A 24,031-nucleotide genomic window follows, 5' to 3' on the forward strand; every position below is an offset into this window, starting at 1 on the left:
CACTGGTCTTTCTTAAGAAGTGCTACTACTAGACTCAGAGAGCTTTGCTGTGCCAGTGGAGGGGGGATGCTACATCCCACTGTGCCTGGAAAACATGGCAGTGAGAAAAGATAAAGAGGCCATCGTCTTGCTAACTCTGAAGTCATAATGAGAAAAATAAACACAGAAGTCATGCAGATGCCATCAGATCTAAACACAGAAAACTTAGCTGGCACAGTCTAATGGAGAAGCCATTTCCCCCTGACAAATATCAGATTAAAGAGAAATTATTTATACAACATAGTCATGTCATCTACAGTCACGAGAAAAAAACTCAGTCTGATGTCGATTATGCATTAAAATGGAAAGAAAAAAATGGTCTCGAATATAATCCACAAAATGACAAGTACCCAAAGGAGGCCAGCACAAGGAAGCCTTAGAGAGATTTAACTTCAGAGGAGGAAAACAAAACAAAACAAAACAAAACAAAAAACCCCAAACTGCAGTTCGATGCTATGATGATGTCAAAATTCTTTCTGTCGTACATGCAGTGCAGGAATCAAGGCATCAAGCTTTCATAATGTAATAATTCAGCCACAAATGACTAGGCTGAGTGTGTGTAAACACAGCTCCATTCCAAGATCCCAAAGATCATGCAGGGTCTGACTGGGAGAACACAGGAATTTAAAGGCAATGGTCAAAACGTGACATCCCTCAACTGACTTCCTTCCTTTTATTAGAGATACCACTGATAATAGACACTGCCGGATGACTTCAAGCATGTAAAATTACATTGTGTAATAGAGAACAAGCAAAGAACAGTCTAGCTCTGATTATTCAGGAGGCAATTATCCAGACTGTGGAAAAACCCAAGCACTCATTTCTGATCCACCTCCATCCTCCTGCATGCCTCTGATGCCTTCCCTTCTCCTGAACATTACATGAAGTTGGGAGAAAGTGGGGAGGGATGATATTCAAATCAGTAAATTTTGCTACATGGTCAGCAGTTCTGGTAAATAGATTTGATGGGCAAGGAAACAGAAACCACCTGCAAAAATGAGTTTTAGAGATTTCCTGTGGATTTCAATTATACATGCTGCCTCTGTCCTCAATTTTATCATTGATAAGCTAGAACTGCCTTAGAGGACCAAGAGTGAAATGTCTTCCCTGCTTGTCTCCATGGGAATCTCCCATTAGGGACCTGTGACCTTGAAGCACCCGGATTTTTAGCCACAGCTGGTACCCCATCAAGAATCCAACCACACTCACTTTCCCGACTCTGGTGTGTCAGGACCACTCACGCTGGTATGAACCATGACCTTCAGTCACCAAGTCCAAAGATTAGATGGCCCCAGGGGTAATCAATCCTTGTCGGGCACTAATTCCCATTTAAAAACCAATCTCACTGAAATGAATCCCATTTAAAAGTAAGTAGCCCATGCAAAGTCAGCCACAAAATGCAAATGCCCACTTTTTTGAAAAGGAATTTCACTTATTTGGCAAGAACAACCATGATTTCCAAGCAGTTATTGATAAAAAGCACCATTAACATCCTAATGACATACAACCTGAGTGAAACACTACACAATTAAAACCTCAACATTTTCAGAAGCTTAGCAAAGATGCCAGAAGCCTGAGACCGGCAAGGCTTCTCCTGGGAAGGTCCCCAAGGCCTTAGGCCCAGCCCTTGGCCCCTCCTCTTTGCTAACACACATGGAAGACAATCCCCACTGCACCTTGACCCTCTGGGGCCACTATGTTTTACATCAAAAGCCAACGAGGCAACACCCGAGGAACCATATTTCTTCCTTGTATTATTTTTGAAGATTTAGAGAGGTAAGCACCGGAGCAGCAATGAAAGGAAGCAGTCTGTTTACAGGCAGGTGACTAAGCTGAAGATGGGCTCCCATGGTAATTCCCCCTCCCATCTCCCCAAACCCTAGAGAGTATGAAAGGGGTACAGTTCTGTGTCCATTGGTGGAATAGAAAACAGAAAATGCCCAAAGCACAGCAAAGGGTTAAGTAAGTCCTAAAAGACCATTTTGTGTTCAATCAAAGTATATTTCTTTTAAAAAACGGTTCAAACTCACAGGCTATCTTGGATCCACTGACATCATCCTCTTCTCTTGGCTACAGAACAGGCTGAGTAACGTATTCTCGTCTAAGAGAGGAATGAGAACAAGGGGCTCCCTTGTATTCTTGCTCTAAAACTCTAAAGCTCTGCCTACTTGCTCATTTTGATGAGCCTCAGGTTCTCACCTTCAGTGCTTAAGGCATTAAAATGCCTACACTGCAGAACACTGGGTACTCTATGCCCAGCACCAGGGTTCTCTGATCACGGTCTAGCATCACAGAACATGGCTTCATGTCTCTTTGATCAGGCACTGGGAGCAATTCTGGCCTACTCCACTGCACACATGGGAGCCCCTGATCTTAGAAGACTGTCTCACAAGCTTTTCAGTTACAACTCTCATGTTCCACTTTTACACTATTGGTGGGACTGTAAACTAGTTCAACCATTGTGGAAGTCAGTGTGGTGATTCCTCAGGGATCTAGAACTAGAAATACCATTTGACCCAGCCATCCCATTACTGGGTATATACCCAAAGGATTATAAATCATGCTGCTGTAAAGACACATGCACACATATGTTTATTGTGGCACTATTCACAATAGCAAAGACTTGGAACCAACCCAAATGTCCAACAACGATAGACTGGATTAAGAAAATGTGGCACATATACACCATGGAATACTATGCAGCCATAAAAAATGAAGAGTTCATGTCCTTTGTAGGGACATGGATGAAACTGGAAACCATCATTCTCAGCAAACTATCACAAGGACAAAAAACCAAACACCGCATATTCTCACTCATAGGTGGGAACTGAATAACAAGAACACATGGACACAGGAAGGGGAACATCACACTCCGGGGACTGTTGTGGGGTGCGGGGAGGGGGGAGGGATAGCATTAGGAGATACACCTAATGCTAAATGACGAGTTAATGGGTGCAGCACACCAACATGGCACATGTATACATATGTAACAAACCTGCACATTGTGCACATGTACCCTAAAACTTAAAGTATAATAATAATAAAATAAAATAAAACAAACAAACAAACAAAAAAACAACTCTCATGTTCCCAATCTTGCTGTAATTCTGTAAGCAACAATGCAGATTCATGGGCTCCACTCTCCTGGAATCCTGTTTAAAATCATTACTATTTCTTAAGGGCCTTGGGGCCTTTGTGTAAGACAGGCAATGCTTTTAGAAATGGTGATGGTGCAGAGATAGGGCCAGGAGACATACAAAGCTACAAGTGCATCCTAGTGGAGCATCCATTTTTATGTCAAGATGAAACAAGTTTAGCGATTTAACTACAAAGTCCTTCAAAATATTTTTATCTTAGTTGAGAAAACCAGAGTATAATGCAAAGTTCACATGAATTTTTAAGCTAAAGAATGAAATTTCACAAAAATCTAATGCTTGCAGCAGATCACTTTACCTGGTGGAGGTAGGCATCCACTTTCTTCACCCTCAGATTTGAAGAGGTTTGAGAAGCACCAATCTAAAGGAAGAAGACCAATTCACGGAGCTGAGGCCTTGGCATTTTAGTTCAAAGTCTCTAAAGCCCCATCATCACACATAAGGATTCCCAGGGATCCCTGGACAGTCAGATGGCTAAAATACAGCCCTGGGAATGGTGTCTGGTGAACCAAATGGCGGGTCTATGTGGACTTGGAGTTCTACTGGTGTTAAGTCCAGCCTCTTTCTAAACAACCAGTGGACAACTTTATGCTCTCATTAGAAAGCTCTGCCTTCAGTTGCACTGAAATCTGCATCTTTGTAACAGAAAGACTTGCCTCGCCCCCTCCAGGGTTGCCCACATGCTAAAATTCATCAATGCTGCTTATTTGACCTTACTGGTCAAGGTTGCTGCAGCCTGTCACATGGGTAACAACATCCTCCCCATCTCTTTCCAAACCGTCACAATTTCAAGAACAGGAAGAAACTTAGGGTAACAGAGGCCATGATGTTCTGTGGCTGAGCCCACAGCCCTCAATTTAAGTCTAACCACAGGAGGAAGATATATGAAGATTGAAATGATGTCTAAAGGGTAACAAGTCCCAGTATCAGGAGGTCCAGACCCTCTACTTTTCAGCAATGCCTAAAAGGCACTGTTTCCTTATGATGGGAGACAGGTACTAGCATATGGGTGGCAGGGCCCCTGAGGGGAGATAGCTATACTCAAGAGTAGCACCAATATTTAGTTTAGATCCACAAACTTTCATCAAGCATCTATTGTGTGCCAGATACTACACAGAAAATAAGCCAAAAAAGATAAGCAAGACTGAGTGTTCACACCTTCAAAAAGCCCACAGTCTGAAGACAGGAGTGGGGAGCAGAGTGGGAGTGAGATGACCATGAAGCCAGAGAAACCTAAGGGCAACTTAGCTCAATCTGGGGATTCAGGCAAATTTCCAGGAAACCACACTGGAGATCAGTGTTGAAGGATCAGTGAGAATGAGCCAAGTGAAGACCAATGGAAGGAGCATTTTTGGCAGATGGAATGGCACAAGGATGGCAAAGAACAGAGTTTGTGTGAACAGTCCCAGGCAATGTGGAACAGACCATGTGGCTAGAGAGGGAGGAAGGAGCCAGGTCACAGAAGGCTGCTGTGGTGAGAAGCCTGGGCTTTGCTAGGTGGACAAAGGTGTAGCATAGCTGGATTGTAGTTGGCTGGATCACTCTGGTTGAAATGTGCATAGACTAAGGGAGGAACAGAGATCAGAAAGGAGTTCCTGCAATGATCCCCGTGGTTCTCAAGGTGTGGTCCCTGAACCAGCAGCATCAGCATCACACGGAACTTATTAGAAGGGGAAACATTCAGGCCCCATCCGAGATCTATTGAATCAGAAACTCTAGCGGTAGGCCCAGTGTGTAATGACTGGCCTTCCAGATGAATGTGATGCTTGCTAAAGTTTGGGAACTACTGGTGTTGACAAAAGATGATGAGTGTCTACACTAGGAGCAGTGGTGAGGGGTGCTATGATTTGAATTTCCCCTCCAAAATTCATGTTGAAATTTAATTGCCATTTTGACTATATTAAGAGGTGGGATCTTTAAGACGTGATTAGGTCATGGGGCTCTGCCCTCAGGAATGGATTAATGCTGTTATCTTGAGAGTGGGTTAGTTATCACAGGAGAGGGCTCTTGATAAAAGGAAGAATTCCACTTGCTTTCTTTGTTCTGTCTCCCACACTCACTTGCCCTTTCTACCTTCTCCATGAGATGACACAGTACAAAGGCCCCTGCCTTTGTACTGAGTTTGAGATGTCTCTAGTCCTTTCAAAATGCAAAGTCAGGCTCTGGGATATGTAAGTATGAAGCTCAGGGAGAGTGACACCAGCATACAGGAAAGGCAGTTAAAACCTTGCCATCACTCACAGCAGAAGACCAAAGACAGAACTCTGGAGAACACCAGTATCAGAGGGTTGAGGAGAGGCAGAGAAGTACACATAAGAGCTGGAAGAAGGAAAAAGAGAAGAAAAGGGGAAACAAGCAGATTCTCCCAGAACCTCAGTTACTCCCACAGAGCACAGCTAAGTAGGTTGCCTTCCCTAACTTAGAGTATCTATTTACATAACTCAATCAATAAGAGTCAATATATGATCATCTCAAGAAATGTCAAGATAGCATTTTGATAAAATTCAACATGTTTAAAAATTCTTTTTTAGATAGCCTCCCCAATCCATTCCTTCCTTTCTCCTTCCAGGAGTCACTGACTTCTGTTTGGAAATCTCTGTTTGGTTCTAAAGACATGTGGGCTGGGAGCGGTGGCTCACACTTATAATCCCAGCACTTTGGGGAGCCAAGAGTTCAAGACCAGCCTAGGTAACATGGTGAGACACTATTTCTACCAAAAATAAAAAAGATTAGCCAGGCACGGTGGTGTATATCTGTAGTCCCAGCTACTCAGGAGGCTGAGGTGGGAGAATTGCTTGAGCCCAGGAGGTTGAGGCTGCAGTGAGCCATGTTTATACCACTGCACTCCAGCCTGGGTGACAGAGTGAAACAAGAAGAAGAAAGAAGAAATAAGAAGAAGGAGAAGGAGAGAAAGAAGAAGAGGAAAAGGAAGAGAAGGAAGATGAGGAGGAAAAGGAGGGAGAGAAAGAAGAAGAAAAAAAGAAGAAAAAAGAAGAAGATGAAGAAGAGGAGGAGGAGGAGGAAGAGGAGGACAGGTAACCATAACTAAGCATTTCATTTTCCTGGCTATAGCAATTGGTTAGGAGTAGTCATGTGACTTGGACTGCTACAGCAATTGGTTAGGGGTAGTCATTTGACTTGGGCTAGTCCACTCAGTTTATCCCAGGATTTTGCTAGCAATGCTGGGAAAAAGCTATTCTACTTTTAATAAATATTCTCACTGTTTATCAGAAAGAAATGTGTAGTGAGGTTGTTTCTCGTAACATCTTGACACCATGTGAGAATGAAAGCAACACCATGGAAAGCAGAGTGGAGAAATGGAAAGAAACAAGATCCTTTGTAACACTTCCAAATTACCAGATCAAGACTTGCCCAAAGCCATATCTAACTCTGGATTTTTCAGTTAGGTGAGCCAATTAATTGCCTTTTTTCTCCTTATTAAATAAGGTTGAATGAGCTCTCCTGTGTTTAAACAGAAAGAATCTCAATTGAAACAAATGACTTCCCCTTGTTGATATTAGAGAGATCTGATGATATGTATCCTTTGGGTGGGCAATAGGCCACACAAGCTACAGGTGCATTGGTGTGTGGCTTCTTAAAAGGAGGGATATGAAATAATCACAAGCCAAATGACTGGAGTCAAAGCCAACACCTGAGCAGAGGAGAAATGGTATTCCAACCAAGGGATCATAGAACCACTTTTCACAGCTGTCTTTGGATCAAGAACACTTATGGAATTCTGAGAAAGCCAGGGGTCTCACCAGAAGCTAACGTACCCCAAAGTCTCACATGTCAACCACCAGTCCTTATGCTAAAGCTTCTCCAGTCACAGTAATTGTCAGAAGGTTCCTCAAGAAGGGTTAATGGGAAATTCATTCCCCGAGGTCTGGCATGTTCGCACAGTTTTGTCTGTGGTTCTTATATTTGAGGGTCCAGTTTGGCTGAATGTAGAATAATTGGCTCACTTTTTCTTTTCTAGATTATCTTTAACATATTTTCTCCAGTATTTCCTGGCTTAAAGCATTGCTCTCAGGTTCTGATGCCAATCTGATTTCTTTTCCTTATAAACGACTTGGTCTTTTTGCCTAGATGCCCCAAAAGACTTTTTTCCTTTATAGTGCAATTATGTTACTAGAATATGCATTGATGTTGTCCTTTTGGATTGATTTTCCCAGTACACAACGGGGTTTGGTTTCTTCTTTTCAGAGGCTCCTATTATATAGAGGAGTTATATAGAGGAGTTATATATGTATATGTATTATATATGTGGACCTATCTAGATAGATATATATTATATTATATATATCATATACAGATATAGATATATATTATACATATCATATATATATTATATAATGAATCATCATATATTTGTGGAGCTCCTTTGCCTGTCTTGCATTCTATCACTTCTCAAATAGTTTCTTGTCTTCTTTATTTCTGTGTTTTTCTTCTTCCTTTCCAATTTCTATACAGTGCTTTCTGCACTGTTTATTCACTCTTATATTTCTTCCAGTTTGACCTTCCTTTCCTAGATTTTTTTTGCTTTTATTTCTATTTCTTTTCTGAGTAATCAATTCCCTTTCATATTTTTCTGTTGCCTAACGATGTAACCTGTGTTTTTTTTAATTTGCATTCGTCCTGTTCTTTTGTAACTTTTAATCATTTTCTTAATTTATTTTAGCTCATTTGAAATATTAGGTTGCAGTTTCTCCTCTGCTTTGTGGGCATACTTTTCTCATTTGTCCTTACTGTTTGCCAACTGGAGCCTGGGAAGCCCCCTCCACTTTAAGCGAATGTGTTCACATCGACGGCAAGCCCTCCACTCCTGGGGGACTATCCCCTTCTTGGGACAAGTGTTGAGAGAAGTATCTGGGTCCCCAGCCCTGGGATCCCCAGAAGTCTGTTTGTCTGCCAGCTGCTTCCTCCTGCAGACTTCCTTGTTACGGTCAGTGGTTTGGCCCTAACTGCTCATATTTTTTAGTTTATAGACATATACTCTAATCCTTAGTTTTATGAAAGATGCTGCTTATGGACTGTGTGCTCTGTCAATTTACATTATTGCCCTGTCTGTTTTTATGAGTTGATATAAGGGGCTTAAAATTATACTACAGAGCAGGATCCATGAAAGAAAAAAATAGTAAATTGGATTATATTAACATTAAAAACTTCTGCTTTCAAAATAAGCTGTGGGAAGAATAAAAACACAAACCACATATGAGGAGAGAATATTTTCAAACATAAATGTGATACCGGACTTACATCCAACATACACAAAGAACATCGAAAACTCAACATTAAGAAAACAAACACCCAATTAACAAATGGACAAAAGATCTGAACAGACACCTCACCAAAGAAGATGCTTGCCATCATTTGTCACCAGGGAATTACTAATTAAAACACACCTAGCAGAAGGGCTAAAATCTAAAAAACTGACAATGTTAATTGCTGGCAAGGATGCAGCCTAAAACTCATTCACAACTGCAAAAACAAAAAATTTAGGAATACATTATTTCATTCAAACATTTCTTCAACAAATGTTTATTGAGCAACACTATGTCCCACTCACTGGGGAAAACCTTTCACTGATATACAAGCTAATAAATGGCTAGACTTGGATTTGAACTGAGACTCTCTGACTCCAGAACCTGTGCCTTAACACATCATATCGCACACTCAGACTATCTGAGTGTCAGAAAATATGACTGAAATAAATGGAATGAGATGCTGTTTTCCTGGGTGGAAAACCAGTACTAAAAAAATGCTAAGTCTCTCTTAAATTAACCTAAATACTAATTGCTATAAATACACTGGCACAACTTTTTAAACTTGTGAAATGATTCTCAAATCCATATAGAGGAATAAATTCCAGCCACTGGCTAATAAAACTGTGAAGAGTTACAAGTATTTTGCTCTGCCAGTTGTGACAATAATACTTCAAAGATACAACTATCAAAATAGTATGCTTCCAGCAGAGAGATCAATAAAAAGATAAAATCTAGAACTGACCCAATTTTACACATATCTATACATATATATAAAGCGATATATGTGATTTATTATATAATAAAAATGTCATTTTATATCAGTGAGAAAGTAATGGATAATTCAATAATAATATTGAGATAACTGGTTAACTATATGGAGAAAAATTAAGTCAGCTCTATGCATCGTGACATATACCCAAATTACTTCCAGATAGATTAAAATTTTAAATGAGAAAAAAAAATCCCATGAGAATATTGAAAAACAATTTAAGTGAACATTTCCAGCATTCAAGGGCCCGGAAGGCTTTTGTTAAAAATAACATCAAAGACATAAACCAAGAAAAGATTGTTAGGTTTTTAGTAAGAAAAACATATTAAAAAGCATAATAAATATTTAAATACAAAACTGAGAAAAAATATTAGTAATATATGATAGTAAAGGGATTGGCATCCTTATTAGAGTTTTTTGAATCTCTACTAAGACAATAATAAAACAGGCGAACATCCCAATTAAAAAGGGTCAAGAAAAGGACAAGCAATGCTCAAAACAAATACACAAATGGGCTGTAAAACCAGGCAGCAATGCTCAGCCTCTCTGGCAATCCAAAAATGCAAATCAAAATAACCAGATTCCACTTTTGACTCATCAAAATTCCAAAGATTTTACAGTGAATTTCACAGTGATGATGAGGGTCTGGGGCCATTAGTAGTTTCATACCCTGCTAGAGGGAGAGGAACACTGTCTGAGTGACTCTGGATCCCTTAACACACAACATACGCCTTCCTGAGCCTTGGTAACTGAAATAGTTAGAACCTTAAAGTGTGTTTGATACTCTTTCAATTGCTGTCCCCTTTCCTCTGTTTATACGTCTGCCATGATATTTATCACACAATAATTTTATCACCATAACCACAAACTGTTGGGGGCAGGAGGAACCTAGGAGACAGATGCCAACTCCACCCAACCACAGTCAGAGAACCAGTAAGTGATCAGCTGTGACAAGCTGCATCCCAGCACCAAACACTCAAATCCATCTGCGCAACCAACACTCACAGATATTTGGTGAGTGGGTGTTTAATTTAATACATCATTAAAAAGCAAAAAAAGCTCTTGGTAAATGGAAGATTACTTTGCTCCTTAGCACAAAATGTAGGCTGCTGGAGAACTAAAGCTGCCAATGTTGCTAAGTGGTAAATCGTTTTGTTTTTTTTTTAATGTCGTAACAATTTTATTTTGATTTTTAAAAAAGGAGTCTCTTGATTTAATCAGGGCTTTGGGGTCATAGGGGGATTAGTCACTGTCACAGTCATAATAATGCATTTATTCAGGGAAAACTTTAATTTTCTTTGTCTTCTTCAAAAACAGCTGCCGAACACCTCAAATTAAGGGATGTTCATCTAAAACACCTTTACTGAAACTTGATTCCTTGGGCCAGAGGAAAGTCTTTACTGTAGTTGATAGTACAAGTAGACCTTCTCACGTACTGTTTCCAGGCATCACTGCCAGATTCCCTGCCACCACCAGTATGCTTTTCTCCTCCAAAGGCACCTCCAATCTCAGCCCCACTTGTTGGAATGTTGACATTTACAGTGCCACAGTCTGATCCTTTAGGTCCAAGCCAGCGAAAGATTCTGCCCAGATCTTTGGTAAAGATGCTACTTGAAAGTCCCTGTTTTACTTCACTATTCCATGCAAAGACCTCTTCTTCATTCTTGAATTTAAAGACATACAGAATCGGAGCAAAAGTCTGTGTGTGTGCAATGGATGCATCGTGGGCAAGACCTGTCACAATTGTCGGTTCTACATAATTTCCAGGGCGATCCATAACCTTGCCCCCATAGACCACTGTGCTACCTTCTTTCTTTGCTTCTTCCACTGCTCCAAGAAACATGCTCACTGCCTGCTTGGTGTGGAGTGGCCCATAGAGAACATTAGGGTCCCATGGGTTCCCAACTAGGATCTGTGCGTAGGCCTTTTTAAGTCTGTTTACAACCTCATCATGGATGCTTTCATGTACAAACAGTCGCCTCGCAGTGGTACACCTCTGGCCAGCTGTTCCCACAGCAGTGAAGAGAGCTGATGGAACAACTAAGCTGAGGTCTGCATCTTCAAAGGCAATAATGGTACTGTTTCCTCCAAGTTCCAACAAACTTCTCCCAAACCTCTCCTGCACCATCAGGGCCATCTGTTTTCCCACCTGAGTGCTCCCGGTGAAGGACAGCAGGTTCACTCGTTCATCTTTGGCCATTGCTGTGCCGGTATCTGCTCCACCACAAGTCAAGGAACAAATTGCACCAGGCAGCTTGTTGTCCTCCAGAACCTTGGCTATTATCTTTGTGACAGCCACACTAACGAGGGAAGTGGTTGGAGCTCCTTTCCAGAGGCAGACATTTCCACAGATCATGACAATGGCGTTGTTCCAACCACACACTGCCACAGGGAAATTGAATGCCGTGATGATTCCAACCAGGCCTACAGGATTCCACTGCTCAATCAGTGCATGGCCAGGTCTTTCAGAAGGCAAGATAGGTCCTCCAATCATCCTTGATAAACCAACAGCATAGTCACAGATATCCACATACTCCTGAACTTCACCCACACCTTCCACTAAGATTTTCCCCATCTCCAAAGACACCAAGCTTCCTAGTACTTGGATCTTCTCCCGCAAGGCATCGTCAATCTGTCTTACTATTTCTCCTCGTTTTGGAGCAGGAATATCTGCCCACATTTTCCATGCTTCTGTTGCTTTCTTTACAGTTTCTTCATAGTCTGCCATACTGGCCTGTCGGACTCTTGCTATTGGCTAGTTGTTAGCAGGGCAACAGGTCATAATAACCTCTCCCCGGCCTCCCCAGCTTCCATTATACACGCCCTCATTTTCCTCTCAGAGCCCCAGCTCTTTCAGCCATGCATACTGGGGCTGATTGATGAGGAGAGTGGACATGAAGGCAGCAGGCCTGCTCCAAGGTCCAAGGAGCTTGCTGGTCTTTGCAGCGTGCACACACAGTGCGCGAGGCAGGTGCCACATCAATGGTTTTTAATGTAAGACCAGATTGGAATTCATTTTCCACACGTGGAACTAGGGGTAATAATACTTACCCCTTGGAGAGGACAGATGCCAAATGTGTATTACTCACGGATGTATCTTGGCACAGCAGGCAGTTGATAAGTGATAGATATTATGATGATAATCTCTCATTCATTCTTTTGGAAACTCCTTACTGAGCCCCACAGTGATAAGGAAATGAAATAGGTGCCTTACATTTGTTATCTAACTTAATAAGCTGGGTCATCACAGCATAAGCTCTTTAGCTTGAAACAAAATGTAGTCCAGAACATTTGACTTGCTTACATGAAAACACAAATGTCAACTTCTAGATTATCTAACTTTACCCACCCTCTTCCCACAAGATCACAGGAAATAAAAAATTGCTTTAAGTCCTCATTCATATTACAAAATGCTGTTCCAGACACTGGCCTCACAGTAAAGGATAGTTTTCCAAAAATTTGAGAATTGTAAGGCTCCCAAGAGGTATCTTGTCCAACCTTTTCATTTTACATATTGCCAAATAAGGCCTAAATTGTATGTGATGTGTCCAAGGTCACACATAAGTGAGAGGTCACAATGGGATAAAATTGAGGCCTCCAGGCTGCCAGACCAGTGACACTTCCAACCTGCCCCATTCTTTCCTCCTGGTAACCACCAAAATGCTTTCTCTTCAAAAACAGCGTGGAATATCACATTTTCAGGCCTTACAAAGATGAGATGTGGGAAATGATTTACTTCTGGTCAGCTTTATTCCCAGTATCTAACTCATGATTCTGCCTAAAATTTAAGGTAAGAACCTGTAAATATATACCATGTGCTTAAGAGAACAGCAGATAAACCACAAAAGTTAAAAGCCTTTACTAGCAATTCTAGAAGAGATTATGAATTATTTTCAAGGGAAGCAGCTGATCATGAGTTTAAAAATCTCAAATGCCTTATTTTATCATTTCCCTTTTCACCTTACGTTTCAAAACCTTTTAGAGAATCTGATATAATATTCCCAGGCATAAAAGAGGACAAACTAATTATGCAGTCCTGAACCCACTCCACTAGAGCACATGTCTCTCAGTGTGGACGTGTCTATTAGCCACAGGCAAGATGTCAGTGGCAATGTAAAAATTCAGAGATAAAAAGAGAAGCGAAGAAAGAGGGAAAAAAGAAGGTAACAGGTGACACTCATATGTGGTTGTGGCTGCATAAATCAAGGACAATTTTCTACAAATGAGAAGAATCTTCTTGGACCACTGAGCACTGAGATGTCATACTAAAGCTGGGATGTAGGTATGGGTACCTAAGTAACAATAAAAAAAAAAAAGATGGGGGCAGCAAGATTTAACAGGAAAAAACTGAGGAGCGCATACCTAGATTTTACCCCAACTCACATATTACCTCGCTGTGTGGTCATGGACAAATCACACCATCTCTATGGATATCAGTTTTGTAAAACAAGAGAGTTAAACATAGCAATTGTCAAACTTAATACCCAAATGACAAAGGATGGTGAAGGCTGGGCATGCAGGCTGCTGTAAGTCTCAGATTTCTCTGGTCTTGTGCCACCTATTTAAATAGATTTCATAGAGATTCTACTTTCAGGGTCTGTATGACCCTGGACAATTTATTTATTCTCTCTGAACCTTACTTTTCTTGGGCCGACTCTCCTACAAGAATAACTAGAGAAATTGGAAAGAAGTTTTAAAAATCTATTTGAAAGTATCAGATAGATACCAGTGCAGTGAGACTTTGTCAGACCAAGATCTGCGAGAGAAAGGAAGGCAAGAAGGAAAATGTGGCTTTTGGTGTCCATATCCCCTGAAGGCCATTGACAATTCCAGAAGCTGAGAAGCTGAGCAGAGCTTCCATCCACCACACAGAAATGGAAGGATAAAACTGGAGTTCAGGGCCCATCAGAGAGTGAGGACCTTGGCAAACATGTTAGGTTTTCAATGGGGACCCCAGTGAGCTGCAATCTAGGAACAGAATTGACCTGGAGATAGGCCAGCCTTCACATAAGACGAAATGGTTCTTTGACTCATCTCAGTCACTGAGTTATTATCGCCTGTCCCCTTCCCAGCTGCCAACTAGAAGAAAAACTAAATTCTGTCTGCGGGAATATGCCATCATTCAGAGCATCAAATTATCTCTAAATTTAAAATCCAATGCTCAGAAGAAATAACCAGTTATAAGGGAAAAAAAAGGTTGACCAAAAGCCAAGAGAGGGAAAAAACATTAAACAGACACGTGGAAGATCCAGATAGTGGGGTTACACACACAGACTTGAAAATATGTTCAAAGAATTAAAAGACAAGAAACAACATTTTGACAAAGAACTAGAAAACACTTTAAAAATCAAGTGGAAATTTTAGTCATAAAACTACCATTGTTAAAATCAGTTACCAGATGGATGGGTTTATATGGATATTAGACACAGTGAACAGAGAATTGGGGAACTGGAATATATGTCAGAAAAAAAAAAAAAGATCCAGACTAAGGTGCAGGGAGACAAAAGGATGGCAAATATAAGAAGAATGTAAGAGGCATCCAGGACACAGAGAAAAGGTGTCACATACATGTAATTTCACTCTCAGTAGGATTAGAAAGAAAGAACGCGTCAGGAACAATATTTGAAGAGAAAATGGTGGAGAATATTCCAATATTGAAGAAACAAATCAAGCTGCAAAGTCAAGAAGCACTGTAGGCCCTAAAGAGAAAAAAAAATACGAAGAAAAAAACATACCTAAGTGCATTAAAGAAGAACTGGTAAAAGCAAAATATAGGTGAAAAACGTTTAAAAATAGCCAAGGAAAAACAGAAATAATGGGAGGTGGGACACAATGAAATGATATCTTCAAAATGCTGAAATAAAATACGTGGCAACCTGGAACTCTATACTTAGTAAAAATATACTTCAATAATAATAATAATAATAATAATAAAAGAATTTCCAGACAAACAAAAACAGAGAATTTGTTACTAGAACTCTTGCACTAAAAAAAATAATAATAAAAGGTGGTCTTTAGAAAGAAGGCAAATGATCTCAGATGGAAGCTCACAGATGGAGAAAATAATGTCATTTAGAAAAGGTAAATTTGTGTGTAAATCTAAATGAATATTGAGTGTAGAAAATGACAGTAATTTCTTCTGGGATTTAAAAATACATAGAATTAAAATGCACGACAACAGGAGCATGGAATCCGGAGGGAAATAACTGGAATTTAAGTATTCTACATTCCTTCTACTGTGTTAAAGAAGGGTAGAGATATTAACATTGGGTTAACAAGGTAAAAGTAATTTTGTAATTTCTACTAATTACAAAAAGGGTATAAACAGGGAGTTAACTGATAAGCTAAAAGAGGAGGAAATGATAAATATTTAAATGGATAGAAATCAAGATAAGAAAAACATTCTGAATGGAATAGGTGGGTATAATATAAATAGTAAGACAGCAGCATTAAATGCAAATACATGACTAATTATATTTAATGTCAATGAACTGGGGTCCTCTTCCAGTAAGAACGAGTAAATTCCTGTAACCACCAACCCTCTCACTGATAATAACAACACACTTTAACAAAACACACAAAAAATGACAACCTAAGGGCTCTGGAGAGTGAACAAAAGCAGGCAGATTTGGAGAAAGATCTGGAAAAGAAATCTAGCATCTGGTGAGTTACCTAGTTTTTCAGTTTTGCCATGAGGGCAGGCCACAGTCACACCACGGCATGGGACGGTCAAACTGTGATGGAGAACCTACCATCAATCTTGCCTAAGGAACCAGAAGATGGAGCCTGGGGCAACCAGAGTTACTAGAGAATGAGGAGGGAACCTAAATTTTGTGTACAAACTCTGCTCACATCTCTGGCTGATCCTGGAACTGTTCATGCACAGGGAAGATTTTCAGGAGTCCAACTAAAAATTTAAAAATCTCTGAACTGAGATTTGAGCTGCCACCCACCTCAGGTGACATCATGTTTACACTGTGAGTGTAATCAAGCTAATCGCCTGCTAAAATGAAACAATAAAGAGCCTCCACAACATATCATTCACAATGCCCGTGATACAATCCCAAATCACATCACCTAAGAAACATAATGGCAACCCTGAGATGACCCAGATGTCGGAATTCCCAAAGACTTTAATATCACTATTATGATTAACCTCAGTGCAGAAAAATAAAGAAAAAACTCGTAACAAATAAAGAAGAACTCTCAGCCAAAAATAGAAAACGTAAGAACAAATGAGAATTTTAGAACTGAAAAAATACAATATTGGAAATAAATATTCACTGTATGGGATTAATAACAGACTAGAGATTAGGGAGGAAAAAGTCTCTGAACATGAATACATCAATACAAATTGTCCAATCTGAAGAACAGAGAAAAAGATTGAAAAAAATAAACAGAGACCTAGGGATCTGTGGGCAGTATCAAAAGGCCTAACATTAGTAATTGAAGTCCCAGGTGGAGAAAAGTGAGAGGAGATAAAAGCATTTGGGAAAAAAATAGACGGGAAATTTTCCAAATTTGCTGAATGGCATATATTTACAGATTTAAGGAGTCAACAAATGACAGACAGGAAAAATACAAAGAAAACTATGTTTAGGCACATTGTAATTAATCTGCTGAAAGCCAAAGACAAAAGCGGCCCGAGAAAAGCTACACAATACACACAGTGGGACAATGATTCAGATGACTGCTAAATTTTCATGAGAAACTACAGAAACAGAAAACAGGAACAACAGCTTTCAAGTTAAGACATTTCTGGACAAAGTAAAACTAAGGACAGTTCATTGCCCACAGATCTTCGTTATAAGAAATATGACAATAATTATTTCAGATTAAAGGAAATGATCCCAGAAGGAAACCTGACTGTTGAGGAGTGAATAAAGAGCATACAAGTGGTAAATATAAAAGGTTATTTTATCTAGGTGAACATAAAATACTGTAAAAACTAAAACAATAAGGCTTCTAAAAGATTATACAGGCATCTGTCTTCATGACTTCGGGGTAGGAAAAGATTTCTTGGACTACATTAAATTTCTATTCATCAAAAGACATAATTCATTTATTAGCCAAACTGGGACACTTCTGAAAATGAAAGGGAGGAAAATTATTACTCTGGACGTCTAGGCATAAGCTGGGACAGTGGGGCACAAACTGGAAATATAGTGACACTCACTGTCTATCTTAGGTAAATACCCAATAGGAATGTGCCCAGTGAGCACCAAAAGATATGTCCAAGAATGTTTACAGCAGCATTATTCGTGACAGCTCCAAATGGAAACATCTCAAATGTCCATTAACATTGAATTGTGATGTAATCACATAATGGAAGACTACATGGCAATGCAAATGTATTAAACACTGCAACACCCAATAAGATGGATTATTTCTGAAATGTAACATTAAGCAAAAGAAGCCAGACATAAAATAGTATATGCTATATTACTTCATTTTACTTAACGTTCAAAAACAGGCAACATTACCCTATGGTTTTAAAAGTCTGAATAGAAAGGGAGGGAGTTATGATTGAGAAAGGGGACAAGAGAGGCTTCTGAAGTACTGGTTCTATTGCTTAACCTGTGTGATAGTTATGAATGTGTTCACTTTGTGATAATTCATCAACTTGTATACTTATGACTTTTAAACTTTTGTTTGCATATTATTCTTCAATCAAAAAGTTTATAAAAAGGAAATCTAACCTAAATGTAATATGCAAAACTATAAAACTCCTAGAAGATAGCATAGGGAAATCTAAACGATCTTGAGTTTGGCAATGACTTTTTAGGTACCACACCAAAGGCATGACCATGAAAGAAGTAATTGATAAGTTAGACTTAATTTAAAGTTAAAAATTTCTGCTCTGCAAAAGATACTGTCAAGAGAATGGGAAGACATCACAGACAGGAAGAAAATACTTGCAAAATTATTTTGATAAATGACTGTTAACCAAAATTCACAAAGAACTCTTAAAACTCAACCATAAGAAAATGAACAACCTATTAATAAATGGGTAAAAGATCTGAAAAGACACCTCACCAAAGAAGATACACAGATGTCAAATAAGCATGTGAAAAGATGCCCTGCATCATATCATTAGGGAAATGCAAATTAAAACAACAATGAAATACCAGTATACACCTATTATAATGGAAAAATTGCAAGCACTGACACCACTAAATGCTGGCAAGGACGGGGAGCATCAGGAACTCTAATTCATTGTCAGTGAAAATGCAAAATGGTAGAGTCACTTTGGAAGACTTGGTTTCCTACAAAACTAAACATACTCTTTCCATATAATCCAGCAAATTGCATTCCTTGATATTTACTCAGATAACCTGAAAATTTATGTCTACACAAAACCTGCACACAGATGTTTACAGCAGCTTTATTCATAATTGCCCAAACTTGGAGAAACTAAGCTGTCTTTCAGTAGGTGGCTGGATAAATAAACTGTGGTACATTCTAATGATGGAATATTACTCAGCACTAAAAAGAAATAGTTTGTCAACCCATGAAGAGAAATGGAGGAACCTTAAACGCATATTACTAAGTGAAAGGAGTCAAGTCAATCCGAAAAGGCCATATACTGTATGATTCCAACCATATAACATTCTGGAAAAGGCAAAACTGTAGAGATATTAAAAAGATCAGTGGTTGTCAGGAATTAGTGGGAAGGGAGGGATGAATAGGTGGGGCACAGAGGATTTTTAGGGCAGTGAAACTTTTCTGGATGATACTACAGTGGTGTATACCTGTCAAACTCCCCAGAATGTACAACATCAAGAGTGAACCCTAATGTAAACTATGGACTCTGGATGATTATGTTGTTGTCAGTGTTGGCTCATCAATTGTAACAAATGTACCACTCTGGTGGGGGATGCTGACAGTGGAAGAGGCTGTGCATATGGCTCCAGGGGGTGGGGGGTAGTGCAGGGTTTCGAATATATGAGAACTCTACTTTCTGCAAAATTCTGCTGTGAATCTAAAAATGCTGCAAAAAAATTAAGTCTATTTTTTAAAAAAAGAAATAACTTCAGTGCTTACTTACATAATGTAAAAGACGTAAAGCTATTTGTATCCTCATCAATAATATATCCATACTTTTATCATTAAAACATGTATATTACAGGGAATTTAATAAGATTGCTACTCTGGGAGAATGTTCCTGGCTGCAGGCCCAGGTTGGACAGGTCTGGGCCAGGCACCTCCCAGCAAAGGTAGCCCCAGGGAGTGCTCCCCGAGGTCAGCACAGGGCTTAGGTTCTAATTCTCATAACCTCCTTCTGCTTGACATTTTATGCTTCCACGATGGGGATCCAGAGCAGCTTATCCAGGATGACTTCTGAGGCAGCACAGCTCTACCAGCCATGTCTGACTATTGCCTCAGGCCACTACAGAGAGTTCTAGATTTCACACTTTCCTGAGCGTGCCGGACATTGTTCCACCAGGGCTCAAATTCGCTGTCGGAAGAAGAGGACTCACGGCCTAAGAGTCTTTCCTCCACCTCCAGCTGCTGCAGGAGTCCAGCTGCTGCAGGAGTCCAGCCGCTGCAGGCACTGCCTCCGAGCAGCAGATAGGAGGCTCTAGAGGGTACCAGGGCAGCCAGAAAGAAGGGAAGGCCTCCCCACAGCACAGGGGTGTGAGAACACCCTCCAGCACTCTCATGTCTGACTTCCAGCCAGGAATGTTTAATGACATATCATGACAGGATCAGCAAACAAATCCAAACTCAGCCAGCGTCTGCTGACTGCCAACTCCCTGCCTGTCCAAGGGGCAGCCCAGTGTGGGGGCTGAGAGCCAGATTGCCTGGAAACTCAGGGTTATTCACCCAGTCCTCTGCTTGGGTTCCTGAGCTGCACCTATCCTGCTGGGAGAGAGCTGAATAAGCTCATCCTGGCTGTCCACTCTTGGGAAGGTGCATCCTGCATGCTATCTGGGAAAGAAAAGAAGCTGGGACCACAGGGCCAGGCTGGAGCACTAGGACTGCCATGTGGCTGGTCCCTGTGGGGAAGAGACGTGCTTAAATTAAGCCCAAATCACAGGGTCTGCCTCTGTCCACAGGGCAGTTAGCAGGTAAGGACTCTGGCTCTGAAGTCAGGCTGAACAGGATTGCATGTGGCTTCCCCAGGCCACAGTACCTCTTGGGTTGATGTGACTGTTAAATGGGATAGTATATAAAGTCCTTAGCAGAGAATCTGAAACACACATTACTAAGTATTAGCTGCCACCAACACCCCCGGACTCTGAAAACCTCAGATCGCCCCTACAAATGATCCCATATACCAGGTAGTCCAGTTGAGGTGGGGTAGGGGTTGGAGTAGTGCACAATAGAAGCAAAATTTACAGGGGGTGAAGTGATAATGACACAAATTCCCAAGCATCGTCGTGGTAGGCTGAATAATACCCTCCAAAGAGATCCAGGTCCTGATCCCTGGAACTTATGAATGCCACCTTGCAGGGCAAAAAGGACTTTGCAAGTGTGATTGTGTTAAGAACCTTAAGGTGGAAAGATCATTTTGGATTATTGGGGTGGGGGGCCTACCTCTAATCAAAAGTGTTCTCATAAGAGGGAGGTGAATGGAGATTTGGCAACAGAAGAGGAAAAGGCAATGTGACAATGGAGGCAGAGACTGGGATAAGGTGGCCGTAGGCTACAGAATGCTGGCAGCCACCAGAAGCTGGGAAGAGGCAAGAGTGATTTCTGCCCTAGAGCCTCCAGAAGGAGTCAGCCCTGCCAACACCTTGGTTTTATCCCATAAGATTCATTTTGAATTTCTGGCCTCCAGAGCTACAAGAGAATAATGTTTTGTTGTTTTAAGTCATTAAATTTGCGGCAATTTGTTGCAGCAACAAGAGGAAACTAAAACATTGGATTAGAATCCTGGCCAACAGCTAGGCATCCAGACAACAGAATCTAGGCCTCGGGGAGGGATGCTGGAAGACCCTCTCAGTACCACAGCCACTAAACCAGTTAGGTTCAGGAATGAGCTCCAGCACCACGCAAACAGAATGAAACTGGAGCTGAGGTAGAGGCCAAGTCACAAGGGCAGTGGTGTCATGAAGGGCAGCAGGGAAGTGGCACTTCCACGGGCACTGTGGCCTGGGGCTTGCGCACGCATTCCACAGAGCAAGTTTACAGCAGCAAGCACACCTCCAGCCCCTCGGCAGGTGGACCTGCATTCACATACGAAGTGCCCACCTCAGTCAGGGTAGGCTCTGGGCCGGCAGTCTGTGCACTGGTGGTGGTCTGTGAACTGTTTTTTGTTTCTTTGTTTGTTTGTTTGTTTTTGAGACAGAGTCTCTCTCTGTCACCCAGGCTGGAGTGCAGTGGCGCGATCTTAGCTCACTGCAACCTCCACCTCCCCGGTTCAAGCGATTCTCCTGCCTCAGCCTCCTGAGTAGCTGGGATTACAGGCATGCGCCACCACACCCAGCTAATTTTTTTTGTATTTTCAGTAGAGACGGGATTTCACCATGTTGGTCAGGCTGGTCTCAAATTCCTGACCTTGTGATCCGCCCGCCTTGGACTCCCAAAGTGCTGGGATTACAGGCGTGAGCCACCACGCCTGGCCAGTCTGTGAACTGCTACCCAACAGTAAAGAGATTAGGAAAAAAATTGACAATAAGTGCTTAGAAACTTCCAGCAATTTGGCATTGCCAGGACATTTTTGCAATGTTATTTTCTTGCTGTTGAATCTTCTAATAAAATACTATGCTTACATTTTGAATGCCTTTTTAAAAACTGTTTTTCCAGAAATTTGTTTTCATTGTATTTTTTAAGGGTCTTGGTCCATAGTAAATTGGAAATTTAAAACACACACACACACACCCTCCTGCAGGAGGACAGGGAGGAGACAGCAGCAGTGGCACAGGTGTGGTCTGACAATCCTTCCAGGGGAGGGCTTGCACGTGACTGCCTGAAGACAGAAGGGCTAGACACCATGCACAGGCTCCGGGAGCTCTTCAGTGTCCTGGTTGGCACCCAATCCCCTGCACTCTCACGACCTTGGGAATGATCCTATCTGTCAGAAGATAAAGAGCCCAGGTACGGCTCTCAAGTGCATGCCTTTCCTCATGACTACTTTCCTGCTTAATGAGGCATATTCCACTTTATTTGCACTTCCTCGATGCACACCAACCCAGAGGTGGGGTGTATGCTGGGCATCAGGATAAAGCTGGCCCAGGTGGGAGACACTGCTATCTATAATCCAGAAATAGGGAAAGGCATGCAATGAAAAGAAGATGACTGTCTAGGCTGGACTACCTATATTGCTCAAGTGCAGCATAAGACAAGGATGCTCTGCCTCCCTCGCCTCACTTGTGCCCCTGGACAACCCCATGAGACTGAGATTGTCACTCTCACTTTACAGAAAACCCAAAGTTGGTTCAGAGAGGCACAGAGGTAGTACAGGTGGTACAGGAGGTAATTCAAGTGCAGACTTTGGAAGTAAGACCTGTATTCAGATCCCACCTTTGTCACTAACCAGCTGGATAACCTTGGAGTTATTCAACCTCTCTGGGCCTGAGTCTGCATATTTGTAAAATGTGGATACTAATACCTGCATCATAGGCTTCTTGTGATAATTAAAAGAAGGAACATCTAGAAAACACGTGACACACGGCATATAACCTGAAGTCCTCAATAAGCGTTGGCTTTTAAAAAAAGAGGATTGACGGGGAGGAGAGCCACAGCTAAAGGGTGAAGGAACCAGTGCTTTCTGGCTATAAGGACAGTGCACTTTCCAATGCTTATGGCATCACCACACAGATGACAACTGGAAGCTGGGAACTACAGTAGCATTATAGACTCTAGTGGGACTAAAAGGACATACCATCTAGAACATCAAGAAGGCAAGATACAGCATAAAATAAAAGTAATTTACTTAAGAATAGCAACTTTTGTTCAAGTCATGCCCATGTTCTGTAAATGTAATAAAAAAACTATCCTGTTTACAATACAAATCATCAAAGAATTGGAAATTTGGAACTAAGCAAGTTTAATTTTTAGGTGGTAGCCCCACTAAATCTAAATTCCATTTTCTTAGTTTTATTATCTATACACACTCATTAGAACACCACATAATCACCAGTATTTTGTGAAATGTGATATAAAGATGTAATTGTAGATGAAACAAAACAGTTTAAGAAAATAACAAGTGATTTCATAAGGTGGTGTATATTCACTTTGTTTCAGTAGTGTATAGTAATTAAAGCACTAAATCAAGTACTCTAACAACAGGAAGTAACATGAGTCTCAAAGTTTCTCCATTGTATATTTCATACCCTGAATGAACTAGTTTGAAATAGCAACTTAAACTAGTATTTGTCAAGAAAAAGATAAACAGCGTAAAAAATTGATTTTGTACTATTTTCAGTGTTAGCATTAATATGCAAAACTAGCCACTCAAAAACTTGAAAAAAGGTATCTCTCTTTGGGCCTGGCACGGTGGGTCATGCCTGTAATCCCAGCACTTTGGGAATCACGAGGTCAGGAGATCGAGACCATCCTGGCTAACACGGTGAAACCCCGTCTCTACTAAAAACACAAAAAATTAGCCGGGCGTGGTGGCGGGTGCCTGTAGTCCCAGCTACTCGGGAGGCTGAGGCAGGAGAATGGCATGAACCCGGGAGGCAGAGCTTGCAATGAGACAAGATCGCGCCACTGCACTCCAGCCAGGGCGACAGAGTGAGACTCCGTCTCAAAAAAAAGAAAAGAAGTATCTCTCTTTAAAAAATAACATGGAGTCTTGTTCTGAATCTCAAGTACAATTCTTCAAAGACACTTGGCTTTATGATTTCCAT

At 41.0% G+C, this 24,031-nt stretch overlaps 2 protein-coding genes across 14 annotated transcripts in view; both read right to left on the minus strand.

The window, feature by feature from the left end:
* PDE8B (phosphodiesterase 8B) overlaps positions 1-24,031 on the minus strand; it is a 247,997-nt gene that overhangs the window by 126,047 nt on the left and 97,919 nt on the right. For 2 of the 13 annotated variants that reach the window (XM_055366983.2, XM_019013408.4), the window contains exon 2: positions 3,493-3,555. The exons of the other annotated variants lie outside the window; for them this stretch is intronic. In XM_055366983.2, the coding sequence (XP_055222958.1) occupies positions 3,493-3,555 (63 nt within the window). The remainder of the gene's footprint in view (positions 1-3,492; positions 3,556-24,031) is intronic. 13 annotated transcript variants of the gene reach the window in all.
* On the minus strand, positions 10,483-14,755 carry LOC101149382 (alpha-aminoadipic semialdehyde dehydrogenase-like). Its single transcript, XM_055366987.2, has one exon. It carries the CDS (start codon positions 11,956-11,958, stop codon positions 10,591-10,593), a length of 1,368 nt encoding a protein of 455 aa, XP_055222962.2. The 5' UTR covers positions 11,959-14,755; the 3' UTR covers positions 10,483-10,590.

The sequence above is a fragment of the Gorilla gorilla genome, chromosome 19 (assembly GCF_029281585.2).
Source record: "Gorilla gorilla gorilla isolate KB3781 chromosome 19, NHGRI_mGorGor1-v2.1_pri, whole genome shotgun sequence".
NCBI lineage: Eukaryota > Metazoa > Chordata > Mammalia > Primates > Hominidae > Gorilla > Gorilla gorilla.

Excerpts from the sequence above, each read along its gene's own strand:
- LOC101149382 (XM_055366987.2), bottom strand. The coding sequence starts at position 11,958 with ATGGCAGACTATGAAGAAACTGTAAAGAAAGCAACAGAAGCATGGAAA.